The following is a 15073-nucleotide window of genomic DNA, read 5'->3' as shown; positions in this document are numbered from 1 at the left end:
AATAATTATTTCAGTTTGTGACGTTCATGCTTCCTCTAAATAATCAAACTTAAGTTCCTCTTTCAAAACAAAATGCAAACACACTTTCAAAAATGACCCAGAGGCTATCGTACACTTTTTAAATAAAAGTGAAAATCTAACAGAAACAGAAAAAGAACCTAAATAAGAACGCTTTTAAAGCAAGGTTTCTTCTATTAGAAAAGATTTTATCATTTCAGAAGGGTATTCCACTATTCATAAAAGAAAGATAAGGCCAAAGTCACTTTATGCATCCATAAGCTTTTTTTTTAAACTTATTTTTTACTGTATTTTTTCCATTACCATCTATCAAGAGAAAGAAAAGGTGAAAAAAAAGTATCCAAAGTTCTAATAAATAGCCTCATATTTTGTTTAACTAGTAAAGTTATAAAAGGCATAGTTTAGGATCAGCAATATAATAAAAGTAAATTTCTAAATTCACCTTTACATTTTTGTATTTTATCCTATAACATGCTTTCTAGTTATGACACAGGTAAAAAGATGTAAAAAAAACTAATATCCTATTTTACATATGAAAGAAACATTAATCTACTTTAATATCATTACTAAGGAAAAAATAATTTCCATTAGATTTTTATTCATATCTGATGGACGCATTTACCTCAAATCAACTAATATTTGCTAAGTACTCTAATAAATTGCCCATCAGTTCTTTAAACAAGTATTAACTGTATACCCCATCTGTATAGAAGATACACCTGAACCACTATCCTCTCTTCATTGTAGAAGTAAAGCTGGAAAACAACTTGAGAAATGGAAGACCACAATGAGCAGAAATCCAGCATGTTAAAGGAATGCAGATTTGGTGTTTTGAAGACCTAAAATGATGTTACCAAATTTATTCATTCATTAGCATGAGCTAGTGTCAGAAAGAGTTGAAAAGACTTCTTGTGCTAGACCTGGTTTAGATCAATATAAATAGTTCATATGTTGTTAAGTGATTATCCCAGGATTTTCTATAAAAAACTGTTAGATTTTTTTGGCAAAGCTTATTACGGAAACAAAACAAACAAAAACACAGGCCTTCTGCAAAGCAGCCCATCAAACCACGTCTATACTTGTTTAGGAGAACGCAATAATCTCTGGTCCAGGCACATCCTTCAAAAACTCTCACACATCTGGAATGTCATACTCCCTAGTAACATCTTGATGGTATAACAACATGTTCTCAGCACCTCTAGATAATATCTCAAAATGGTCTCTATCAAAGATTTCTTTTCCATTTCAGTACACATAATTATTAAGAGGGACAGAGGGTTTTCACTATACGAATTACAGAAGTGCAAATAACTTCACCATTAAAAACAGGGCTTCCTGAATATCCCACACCCAGGAAGGTAAACTCTGGAAAAGCAGTTCTTCCTGACAGCCATTATGCAGGGCTCTCTCTACGCCTTCAGAGTCATTGGAAGTTCTGGATCTAGTCCCCCAAGTTTTTCATAATCTAAATGTAACATACTCCTTGTTGTTTAAACAAAAAGGAAAAATTTTTGCCTCAACAGCCCTGGGTACAAGCTCCCTCCTCAGAGGCCCAGGCTGCACCCCAGCATCACAGGCCCCAATTCACGTTATTCCACTCACTGTTCCCTGCAAGTAGCCACCTCCTTCCAATCAAATGTCACGTTCTCAGAAAGTCCTTCCTGGGTCAACCTCTAAAAACAGTGGCCCCCACCACCAGCTCCAGTCATTACCGAATCCCTGACTCTGCTCTTCTGTTCATAAATACTCCCCGAAGCCGGCGCTGTTTCCCGTGTGTATTCATTTACTTTTTATTGTCTGACTTTTCCACTGGACTAAATCCAGTATGGTCAGAAATTTGTCAGTCACTGGATGGAACGACCTGGCACAAAGTAAGTGCTCAATAAATTCTGTTAAATGCACGAGCAATGGTTTTTTACTTTGCTTAATTATAACAGTGATTTCTGTATGCCTTTGATCTGCCAGTGTTGGTAATATGCGATGAGTACAATAATTAATAAAACAAAAATATAAAATATTAATCACAATGGCCATGGAGTTTGGAATACCATTTTTAGAAACATAACTTACTATGTTGATGGCATAATCAATGTTAGAGTCTTTGATTCCCCTGGGTTTGGTTTCAGCTACTTCTTGACCTGGTAACTTCAAGCACTTCTTAACCATCCCAGGCATTTCAAAGCGGTGTCACAACCAGGCCTTAACTAACTTCCCAACAGCACCCCATACTGCCACTAACTGGTAGTTTCTATATCTGCCAAGATTAACTTTTGGAAGTTACAAGTAAGATTAGATTGCATGGTTGCAATTGCTTGTTCTTAAGAAAGACACACAGCGAGAGTGATACTGCTCCTCATCAAAGCCCAGTTGCCAAGAGAATTTCAACTCAATAACTGACCTAAATGCCAGCCTACTCCTTAATGACCAATAAATATTTCATTTTTTTGTTCTACCCAGGCAGCCTTAATTGCTGTCTAATTTTAATGACGTGTGGCTGATAATAAACAGTGGAAAGCCTCCCAGCGCGGATATTCAGTATTCAGGTTGTGTTCCACAGAGGAAGCATCAGTGACACTTTTGCAACTTTAAATGGCACCGTCACTGCCTGCATCCGCAGCCTCTTACCGCTGCCAAGTCATCCCAAGACAGCAAACATCTGGGCTCCAGTTGTCTCCTAAGAACACACTTGATCTATGTAAAGCCCTTATTGCTCCGAAGAGCCAAATGTCTTTTAAAAGAGAGTTGAAGCAAATAAGCAAAAGGAAAAACTACACTGTCAGTTGGACTTTTAGATTCTAAAACGTCAAGCCTTTGGAGTCCCCATTTAGAAAAGCATTCCCCAGTCACAGAATCATAAAGCTCAAAAGGTAAAAAGTCCAGACCAACCAACTTCATTTTTTTATAAATATAAAAAATTAAGACTCACAGTGATTTGAAAAACATCAAAAACTTAAATCCGATCACGCCCCCACCACGCCCCAGCCCTGGTTCAGTGGCCCACCCTCTCTGCCGTGCAACACACAGAATGTCTTTCCACTGAAGCCATGGCTCCGGTGCTGGAAGAACGATCACATCGATCATTCACTGAGCTAATGTCTGAGGTGCGTTGTAAAAGCAAAATTGAATGTACGTTCTTGATGGCAGATAATTAAGGTTAAAAGAGATCATAAGGGTGGGACCCTCATCCAACAGGGCTCATGTACTTAAAAGACAACGCCATGTGAGGGTACAGACAGAAGGCTTCTTTGACCTCATGTGTACTCAGTCTGCACTTGTCCTCACTTGAAAGACTTGGAATCTTTGTCTCTCAAGCACAGGTGGCTGCGTCAAACCCCACCATCTGTATCTGATGGTTCCGCCCCTGAAACCAGAGCCTGCTTGTGGAAGATGGTGGCAGAGCAGCGACCAGGGCAAGCGTGGCTCCGCTGTCACGCGTGCCCCCCTCACCTCTTTGCCTTCCTGGCCCAGGACACATGCACAGTGAGAGAGAGAGCGCGCGTGCGCGCAAGCACGAGAGGGTTTTCAGAACACTTCAGTTAGAGGCTACAAGAATTTATATTTTTAAAAGAATGCTTTTACTCCCCCCTCCCCCCCAATCCTGTGCATGGACATGGACAACAGTGTGGTGGTTGTGGGGGTGGGGAGGGAAGGGGGATAAATGGTAAAAAAAAAAAAAAAAAAAAAAAACAATAAAAAATAAAAATAAAAAAAGAATACATTGTTGTCAATCATTTTCTGCTATATGGAGGAACTGCACTAACAAATCCAAGATGTCCTATATTCTCTGTCTTTAGGCTTTTAGAGAATAAAGAATAATGATAAATAAATGAAAAAAAACACAAAGGAAGAAAGAAATTTCCACTCCTTCCCTCCAAAAATAGCAGCCACAAAGTCATTTCAAGATTCATAAAATGGCATTATATATTAATTGTAATTCAAAAGTGTTACACTATGTCAAACTATGGTTGATACCTCAATAAAATGTGCTTCATTGGTGAAGGCTTATTTATATTTAGATCATGGTTAATAATTACCGTAATGCAATTATTCAAAAATAATTTTTGTAAAAAACCTAAATCATGTCAAACCTAGATAACAGAAGAAAAATGAGCTACTCAAATTTCAACATTAACATTTCTTCCTTTTGTTCTGCAGATTCAAGGCCTATAAAACAAATTCCATTTATCAGAGTGACTCCATCCATTCCTCTCAACTGCTGTCAGAGAAAGCTGTAAAAACGGCAAACACGTTGGCGGGTGGAAGGCATCAGTCCTGTCATTTTCAGAGTCTGTATTTTGGTGAAAGTATTTCAGAATCTACCGTCATGTGGCTAGTAGCGTATTTACTTCAATTTTTTTTTCCATTTTAGACCCACAAGGAGAAAAATTGATCAAGTGACCTCTTACCATCCAAATCTTACATTAAGGGTTTAATTGTACACAATGCCTTTTCAGGCTAAGAGTGAAGCAAGGATAATAACTATATCTCAATTTTCTAAAACTTCATACTCTAAGAGACAATTACCTGGTTTCTTAACCAAAAAGAGAAAGTAGTATGGAAAAGCATTAAATAAACAAATCAAGGGGTCAGCAGAGTTAATGGGTGGTTAACAGCCTGCACAATTTCCCAGGAGGAGACTGCATGGTTATCAGAGGAGTGCAAAAGTAAGTCTGCAAGTTTACCAGGTCTGAGGAGCTTGTGCAGTAATTTTACGTGAGGACAGTATAAACGACTACTGAGAATATATAAAACCACATAACGGGCATGTGCTGTGTGGTGTTCTCAGCAGGTGGCTCAGTTTTCAATAGGGCAAACCTTCGGGCTGCAAGGAATGCTCTGCCAGCTGAATGAAAACCATGAAAAGAACACTTTTAATGAATGAAGTGTGGAAGAGCCACAGCCGAAGCTTCTGGAAGAGAGAGGTTAGTGCTGCTACATACAGGAGAGGAGCAAAGGGAAAATGAGGCCTTGCCTCACACTTGGAAGGGTTTCCTCCCCCCAAAGAAAAATATCTGCGAGTTCACTGAAAGAAAATAATGACATGATGTCTGAATACTGTTGGCCTGTGACAAACGTCAGCCTGTGGTAAGTTCCTTCTGAACTTATTTTTAATATGATGTAAATTATCAATAAAGAATTATTATAATCAATTAGAAAAAGGGTTTAAAAAATTGGGATTAAAAAAGTGAGTCCCTCAATACAAGTAGAAACATGTGGACTACTTCGTGACAGCCTATGTGACCGCTCAGTGACGTCATGCTGGTTCCAGGGAGGCGTCCTGGGTCATAGACTTGGAGTGAGGGATCCCACTGAGCAAGCCCCTCCCCAGTAACTGGCAGTTTCCAACTTCCCGACTTTTGCCACCAATGCAGCCACCAAGTAAGTAAGCAAAAATTTCCCCTTAATTTTTTGTTTCCTCAGGACCTGGCATAGGATCCGATCTCAATACATAATCAGTGAGCAAAAGTAAGGGATGGAACCTACACATGAACCTGGATAATTTGTTCTGGTTTTATTTTAAATTTCAAATCTTGTGCTTTTTCCTCTCTTTCCATTCTTCTACACTGCCTCTCCTGCTATGTTACATTGTTTTATAAGTAATAAGATGCTAAATCACTTTCACTCTAAACTAGCTTAAAAAAAAGGAACAAAAGGATAAAAAATACTCCAATACCAATAAATATTGAAATAAGTCTTAACAAAAGGAATGACTCTAAGCAAGAGTCCATAGCTAAGGGCCCTTAGGGAAGGGAAAACATACATTGCAAGTATTTAATGAACATTTCATTTCTTGAGCATAAATAAATGACTAGAGGAGAAATGAAATGGTAATAGTAAAAAAGAAATACACTAGTATGATAATGCACCTTGATTCTCCTCATTACCAAAAGTAAACTTCCAACCTTTAAAAGAAATAATAAATCCAATAATCAGCAAGTGCTCAAGTATAAAAACTAAAGTAAAAAAAATACTAAAAGACCTTGTCATTTGAAGTTCCCTAAGTCCACATAAGTTATCAGTTGAAACTCTACATCGCTTGAGAAGACGGGTACAATTTGAGTCAAAGGCTAACTTAAAGTCTATAAAGTTTATAAAGAACATATGCATTCTTATGTTCATTGCCATGTTATTTACAATAAATAAGATCTGGTAACAGCCCAAGTGTTTATCAGTAGATGAGTAGATAAAAAAGCTTTGGTTCATTTACACAAAGAAATACTACTCAGCCCTCAAAAAAACAAAACAAAAAAGGAAATCTTACCTTTTGCAAAAGCATGGATCAACCTGGACAGTATTATGCTAAATGAAGTAAGCCAGTCGGATAAAGACAAATACCATATGATCTCGCTTATGTATGGAATTTAGTGAAAAATAAACTGACAAACAAAATAGGAACAGAGGCATGGAAACGTGGAACAGACTGGCAGCTGTCAGGGGGAGGGAGGCTGGGGGACTAGATGAAAGAAGGTAAAGGAACTAAGCCAAAGAACATATGTAACACACAGACAGACAAAGAGTGTGGTTTAGCCAGAAAGAAAGGGGGGGTCCAGGGTAGGTGGAGGTGGGCAAAAGCGGGGGAATTGGGATGGGAAGAGACTTTGCTTGGGGTGATGGGCGCACAATGCACTGTGCCGATGGTGTTTGGTTGAGTTGTACACTTGAAACCAGTATGGTTTTATGAACCAATGTCACCCCAATAAAGTCAATTAAAAACAGGCATACATACATAATTACATACAAAAAAATAAATAAGGTCTATAATAATCACCTGCTTGGAAAGGAGTTAACTTGCCTTGCAGACCATGTAATATTCTTGTGACTTCGATTAAGAGTTACACAGAAAATGAATGATTGATAAACTATTTGAAATGATGCAACAAAACTTTCTCCAGTTCTAATCAATAATAAATTCAAATTCTGAATGAAAGTAGAGACCGAACAAGCAAGTGACACTACGAGGCGTATCCTCAGGCCTTAAAACAACGCCCGCCCTGGCCAGGGGCTCAGCAGGCTGAGCACAGTTCCGTGCACCAAACGACTATGGGTGCGCGCCCCCGCCCCCGCCCCCGCCCCGGTTGGGGCACGTACAAGAGGCAGCTGATTGACGTTTCTTTCTCACATCCATGTTTTTCTCTCTTCCTCCTTCTCTCTCTAAAATCAATAAGCATGTTCTCAGGAAAGGATGTTTTTAAAAAACCTCTCTAGTAAAGCAGCATACATATAATATTAAACAGAAATTTTCAAGAGCTTTAATACATTAAGTTCTACCAGTACTTTACCAGAAGTGCATTTTAGTAAGTATGAAATAGTATATCTTTTTCTATTCAACTAACTTTGCATTTAAAAAGCAAAAAACGTTTATGGGGAAAAAAATCTCTTGAAAAGTGTTTATTAACAACACTGCCAAAAAACTTTGAAAGAATTTGTTTCTTCTATACTTAAGAACAACTGAAAGCAAAAGGGCTCCATTTACCCAAGCCATAACATATCTTTGCAGTAAATTATGGCGTTAATCTAGGTTAGAAGATGCCTATAATGATTAAGGTATTTTCCCATTTTCCTAACAATTAGCAACACTAACTGATAAGAAATCAATTGCAATTAGAGAAGAGAGTGAGTACTAAATTAATTACCCAAGTCAGTTGGTATATATGAGAATTACTACTTAGCCTAGAAATTCTGTATGTTGTAAAATTATTTTATATGTATATAAAATCAACTCAATGTAGAAGAATAGTCTTAATTCCCTTTATTCAATGATTCCTAAATTATGTAAATTTACTTGCTATGTTTGGTAAAACACTTTTTTAAAAGGTTAATAACACTTCTTTTAGAACTTCTTATTTTTTATTGTGTGAAAGTGAGGATTTTTGTTTTTGTTGAATTTATATATTTGTGCTTTTCCATTTAAACCTAATTGGGTAAAGTATTCTAGTAAAATTGTTAAAAACTAGTTAAGAGATTAGAATTGAATTAATTCTAATGATATCAATTTCCTAAGTCTTGTAAATTAATGAGATGGTAGGATAATTCCAGTAATAACCCGCTTATGTTTTGGAAAAGTACACACAGTACTATCTCTGGCCGATTCAGTACCATATGCTTAACTGTTAATCCAAATGCCTCAAATATTATCAAAGTTATCCAAGAAAGTTAGCATGATGATATGACGCATCTAACTTTTAATGAACCCAAGTGTTTCTTGTCTATTACATGAATATTCAGCAAAAATATATACTGAACCATTACAAGGGAAACATGCAATTAATATTATATTGAATATCTGTGTCCAACAAATACCCTTTTTATTTTAGTCAAAAACACATCTTAGTCTCCTTCAGGGGTACAGTTCAGCAGTGTTAAATACAAGCACATTGTTGTGTAACAAATCTCAAGAACTTTTTCATCTTGCAAAACTGAAACTTTAGCTCCATTGAACAAACCCCCTTCCACCATCCCCAAAAGTCCCTTTTAAAAGATATTTAGGGCTTAAATGTTTTTTACGTGGAAGTATCATGGATTCTTATTCTTTTACAATCACAGTATCACAACAACAGAAGCACTGCAATAGACGTCATTCTAGCCACCATCGAGTTGTCCTTCAGTATATAAAAACCATATATGGATTTGATTGCTATAATGTCTTTTAGTTTTGTAAATCGTATTTGTTCAGAGACCTGCAAATTCTCAAAGGATACCGGAGTCATTAATGTAAAGTAGTGAGACAGATCACGGGTCTCCAACATTTTAATGTTAAGGGCCACAGAATAAGTATTTTAGGCTTTGTGGGCCATATGGCGTCTGTTGCAAATATTCAATTCTGCAACTGTAGTACAAAAGCAACTACGGGCAATACATAAATGGATGAGCATGACTTTGTGTCAATAAAATTTTATTCACAAAAACAGATGATAGGTTAGACTCCTCCCATGGCCCTTAGTTTGTCAATCCCTGAAAAACATAAGAAGGGGGAAAGAAAGACAGGGGAAGGGAGAAGGGCAGCGACAGGGAACAGACTACTTACGGAGAATAAGTAGCTACTTAGGAGGGTTGGCATTATTTCTTCTATTGACTAATTTTGATAGTGAGGCCCTAGAAAATGGAACATTTTTTTTTTCCTTTTTTAGTGATTTGTTTCAGCGCTGACTGACCTATTCGCATTCAGTATATCAGCATCAATAATGAAAACATTGATCTTCCGTGAGTACACAGGATTGACCTTACCTTAGTAATGGATGGAATATAACTGTAATATTTCTGGCTCCAGGTTTGCAGACAAACTTTGTTCCTCCACCTTCAATTAAGTTGTCATCAGGACCCCCTTTCAGGAAAAAAAAAAAGAGAGAGAGATTTAGTTCATTAGAAACATTACAAAAAAATAAACTGAGTATACCTAGTAAATGTTATAGGGGCACATGAAGGACCATCTTTGAAAACAATTGCCTTCAATATATATATATATAACTATTTTGAATGACACAACCTAGTCTTCTTCATTCAATCAACTATGAATGAGCATTTTCACCCTAATTAAACTACAGAATCCTTCCTGAAAACCTCCTTTTGAAATAAGTAGATGTTTCCCATAAGTCGCACATGTAATAAGGAGCTATAAGAAAAATAAATTGATATTCTTAAAACCATGTAATATTCAGAGTCCAGCTCTTCTGAATGACCCAGGGTTGTCAATATCCTTATTTTCTAAAGACTATCACTGAGTGAATCTCTCAAAGAAATGTATCCAGGGTTTTATTTCGAGCCGCTGACTGATACCCATTCAGCAAGGTTTAATGTGTTGCTATGTTCTTGGTGCTCTCAGGAGGTCCACGGAAAACATGTTCCTATGCCAAGCAAGACTCCTCCTCCTTCCTCGAATGTTCCTTAAGAGGCTCATTAGCACAGCAATCCTGAAGGGTCGCGGCGTGAGGAATAGCCCCTGAACTCCCGCACACTGCGGCAAAGGCAGGTCATCAGGACCGCTGCCAGCGCACAGCCATTAAGAGGCCACTGATTTCAGATACATCCTAATTTCGGAGAGTTTAGAATGTGGAAAAATGCGTATCTTAGGATGTTGGGAGAAATGCTCTCCTTCCACCCCCACGTCTTGTGCTCTTTCCATTAAAATGAAGCTCAATTAATGGAATCCCGGACCTTTCTCCATGTTTTACCCACTCCAGGGAAAGTGAGGTAACTCCTTTGGTAAAGTGGAGAAGCGGCAGCTGAGGATGTTTGCCTCAGCAACCCCGTGACTCCACTTTAGAAACCAGAATGCATGCAGTAAGTGTTGTCTTGCTAAGGTCGGCGATAAAGATCCAGCCTTGCCCAGAGAAGGACGAACTGGTCCGGCACCTTCAGTGAGTGGCTGAGTAAATCTGTTTTAATACTGCCGTTCATTCAGAAAACCCATTTGACTCTCAAACCAGACTATATCATTCCACATCTGGCTTCTATCAATACAAAGGTAATATTTCATCCTTTATCTACCTTATTTCTATCATTTCTTAACAGTTTCAGAACTGATAAGAAAGATACAGGCCATACAATGGGTTCCTCAAAACTTTAACAATCTACATTTACAGTGTTTCATTTCTTCTTTCTAAATTAAACATTTCCTCATTATACTTCTTTGCATGATACGAAACACAACTTAATCTCACCTGGTTTATTATCTATCTTAATGGTCTCTGAGGCACCTTGGAAATTGACTGATAAAAACACGTGAAGCTTCAGAAATCCATACCCCAGATCATCAAGACTTCCCGGAGGCCTGAGAGTCTAGACAAATCCCATTTGGATTACTCATTTCCACCGACTAATCAGAGCATGTTGTCTTAAGATAAACAGAAAACATAATGGCATGTACAGCTTTTAATTCAAAATCGTGAGCTATTTTTTCTCATTTGAAAGAAATCCATTTTATAGTACTACATTTGCAACAGCGATGTTAATGTTCTGCTACATCACTGGTTTAGCTGAGTTAAAGGAGAACAAAAGGAGAACATCAAGACTACCACAAATATTACTCCTTTAATAAAAGTATTCCTAAAAAGCTCATGTGGTATGGTCACATACAGGGAAAAGAGAAGTAAATATGTCTCCTTTATCAATACTTCTTTTTCTTAGATCATAAAATCAAGATACAATTAAATCTCCAAGAAAATGGTTGTGTATATATAGAAGAAACCAGGCTATGTTCTGCACTCCAGGAAAAATATAAATAACTTACTATGAAATAAATAAATCTACACAAAAAATAATGCCTTAACCTACTCAATATGAACATATCTTTCTAAGGGCTACATGATTCCCAATGATTTCTAAAAATTCTGATGTTCTGTGATTTTAAGTATTGAATAATTAAATACAGACCTGATTAACCTACCTCCAGTCATTTGTTCTAAATCCCTGTTAGCTATAGACGGGTGATTACTGATTTTTACAGGGTTAAACTAAGCAAAAAGTAAAGCTTGGGCAGAAACATGAAAAAAAGAGACTTCCTCCAAACCTGAACCCCAACCAAAATTCCATATTCAAGAACTTCGTGTATTATTCCAGTCCCGCTACCAAGTACCACCTATACAGCATTTGATATGATTTCCTCTGCACAGACCACAAGTTCCAATCTAGCTTGTTAAATTACCAATAAGCTGCACCAACCCAGTGAAAATGTTCCTGAAAATCAAGCTGTTATGACCAAAAGTAAAGGCTGTGGCCAAAGACCATACAGTCTGTAAGTTTCTGTCCTCTGAGGTTCACTCCAGCACTTCAGCACTCTGGGTAAGAAACGAGACTTGCTGGTCTTTCTGCGCCTTCCCAGGCAAGTAACCTTGGAGCTGCTCTCATGGACGTTGCCACGGAACCAGCTGTCGGATCCTGAGCAGAGTGCAGAGAGGGCCAGAGCCTCTCCCTCCCTGGCGTTCATGGCACTGACTGTCTTGTCTTGGCCCGCAGAGGCCAGGCGGTGGGCGCCAGAGAAGACGCTGACTGAGGATGGGTGGCTGGAAAGGGAGGGAAACTGACACTAGTATCACAAGGAGAACATATATTCTGCAGGAAGCGGGGGCAGATGTGCCCCAGTCACATGTCCTGTTTCTATCCACCAGGACAATGCTTTATCAGGCTCTCTCAGGTGACTGGCAAGAGGCACCACGGCCACCCAATGACCATGGAGATGACAGCACCCTAGTGCTCGCAGGTGAGTCCCTCCTTTTAGAATTCATTTACTTGTAAGTAATTAGCTCCTAAGCTTATTCTTTGATTTTTTTCCCAACTAGAAAGTTGATGTCATTTAATAGAACCAAAACAAAAAACCAAAGCCAGAGAAATAAATGGAGAATGGGTTCTCACCGAGAGGACTATGGTTCAGGGAAAGAATCAAAAAGATCTGTGCCAGAGCCCAGATCGCTACTTAATGAGATTGATAAAATTATTTAAATTCCCTGAGCCTCAGAATTTAAAAATACAGATTGCAATCAACTCTTTCAAAGACTTTGTGGCGATGTGTAAGTAGGATAACGGACTCAAGGGCATTTAGGACAGTGTCTGACACTTAGTGCGTCTGAGATAAATGGCTGTCTAGTTTTCCCCGGAGAAATCCCAAGCAGTTAAAAACCTACTGATCACACACACACACACACACGCATGCACACACGCACGCGTGTGCGCGCACACACTCAGCATCACTGAAACATGAACTAAGAAAGAAAAACTCCAAGTTCAAAAAGTGTTAGTCTTGCTACTTTAGGCAACATTATGCAAGTCTATAACATTAATGAGATCAATTAAAATATGTCTGTCTTATTTGGGGGCAGGATTATTGAAGGGAAAAATTTAGAAAACTATTGAGAACACAGCATGATGGAATAAAATTAGTCTTTATTCACTTTTAAATTTCCAATTAAAATAACCACTATTGAATGTATAGATGTTAAAATTATGAATGCTTTGTGCCAAGTACTGAGATGAAAACAATACAGACTTTGATGGTCATCTCTGTTGAGCCACAGAATGCAGCGATCCTCATGTGATATTTTTAAATGGGCTCTGGATTTAAAGTTGGTCTTTCCATACGGAAGAGAACCACGGTAAAGGTGAATTTTTCTTTGCAGCAAATATTCTGCTTCACAAAACTTTCTAAGTATTGTGCAAATGCATTCAGTACAATAAATATGGAATTCCTGACTTCATCAATAAATAGGGTCTTTAACTGACTCTAAGAGCCAGCTGAATGGTCTAAAAATTCCCTGAATTCACAGCTGTCATCTCGCAAGTGGAGTTCTGGCAGATTAAGTTCTTCAGCAAGTGCCTATTCTTTTTGTTGTTGTTGTTGTTGAAAGATTCTTACCTACTACCTATTTGTAGAGAGAGGTGAAGGGAGGGGGAGAGAAACATCAATGTGAGAGAGAAAAATTGATCAGTTGAGTCTTACACGTGCCCTGACCGGAGACCAAACCCACAATCCAGGCAGGTGCCCCGACTGGGAATCGAACCGGCAACTTTTCACTCTGAGGAACCAACTAACTGAGCCACACCAGCTAGGGCAGCAAATGCCTACTCTTAAAGTACAAATTTTCATAGTGATGTAAGGCTGCTGCTGCCACCACCACTACCAACCAACTTGTAATAAGGAACTATCTATAAGCATGGGGGTGGGTACTAAATTAAGAAGAAAACACAGGTAAAATACTTTTCCTAACTCCTCAATAACTTATAATCACAGTCAAGTCAAGCAAATCAGGATTGGTGATGATATTCCACTGCTCATGAGTAAGCCGTTGTTGCACCTGGAAGAGAAATCCAGGCAACAACCCCCTTCAAGGAAAGGATCAGTTTTTGGGACTCCACTCACACCAAGTGTGTAATTATTAACGACAATACTTATTTTGTTCATGGATGTATCCCTGGTGCTTAGAATTGTTTCTGGCATGTAATGAATACTCAGTGGATATTTGTTAAATGAATATATAAATAAACAAGTGAACAAACAAAAAAATGATAATGTTTCTTTTAGACCAAATGAATTCTAAGTACAAAGCACTTAGGAACAAACAGCAGTTGTGTTTTGCATAAAGTATGTTCAGTAAGGGATCCAAGTTTCAATAAAGTCTTGAAACAGTATATTGATTAAGACATTATGTGTAGAAAACAATCTCCCAAATGGGGAAAAAAATGAGTTATCTCCACCACTACAGAAGTAAATGCCTTGCCTATACTTCACTGCTCAATTACATTTACTCCTAGGTAGTTAGCTCCAACGTTGTATTGCAGATAATTAAGACGGGTGTCGCGTGGTAGGCAGGAGAGGTGGAAAGAAGGTCAAGACCAGGAAAGGGGACTCCTGTTACACATCTACTAGGAAACTGGTACTGTGCTAGGCCCTTTCCATAAAATGTATCACTTAACTTCAGTAATATCCCTGCAATGTTGTTACCCAACACAGAGGTCACAAAATGGAGACTCGGAGTGGGGGGCGTAAAGTGTCTTGCTCAAGGTCGTACGCACGGTAGGTTCAACATTCAGTATTCAAACATTTTTTCCAACCATACATACTACAATGTGTTTATGTTCCCCAGAAACTCACAGGTGGAATAAAGTGACATGGATGATGGGTGACACTGGGAAATTCTAAAATAGGGAGCAATAAACCCTGACTTTATGGTGGTTTTGACATATAAAATGCATTTTCCAAGAAATCAACACTAACTACAGCAGTTGCTTATCCAAGTCAATGTGCAAAAAGCACCTTGGATCGAAAATGAAAGTGAAGCTTAAGAAAAGCAATATTCGATATATAAAACTATCATGGAGACAATAATTCGTGAAGAAACACATTTAGTGGTCCAACTGAGGCCCAATATAACACTTTCCTTTCTAACACAATCCCAGCAGTGAGAACTAGAACTAATTCTACTTCCCCCACCTCAACCAGTAGTGGGGATAACGACCTCCCTGACCTCAAACTACCCAGGGCTCCATGGGGATCCGAGCACATGACTGTAGGAAAGACACCAAAGGGTTGAGAGCTTCAGGGAAGGAACTTGGGAGAGTCTGCCTG

At 38.3% G+C, this 15073-nt stretch overlaps 1 protein-coding gene across 1 annotated transcript in view; it reads right to left on the bottom strand.

The window, feature by feature from the left end:
* Nucleotides 1–15073, bottom strand: part of EXOC4 (exocyst complex component 4) — a 675497-nt gene that overhangs the window by 366969 nt on the left and 293455 nt on the right. Inside the window, exon 10 of the mRNA XM_054564275.1 lies at nt 9244–9340. Within this exon, the coding sequence (XP_054420250.1) occupies nt 9244–9340 (97 nt within the window). The remainder of the gene's footprint in view (nt 1–9243; nt 9341–15073) is intronic.

This window comes from Pteronotus mesoamericanus, unplaced genomic scaffold (genome assembly GCF_021234165.1).
Source record: "Pteronotus mesoamericanus isolate MK-2021 breed Mesoamerican mustached bat unplaced genomic scaffold, CSHL_Meso_final scaffold_85, whole genome shotgun sequence".
NCBI classification, from domain to species: Eukaryota; Metazoa; Chordata; class Mammalia; order Chiroptera; family Mormoopidae; genus Pteronotus; species Pteronotus mesoamericanus.
The sequence above is the reverse complement of the archived record's forward strand: the minus strand, read 5'-3'. Positions and strand labels throughout refer to the sequence as shown.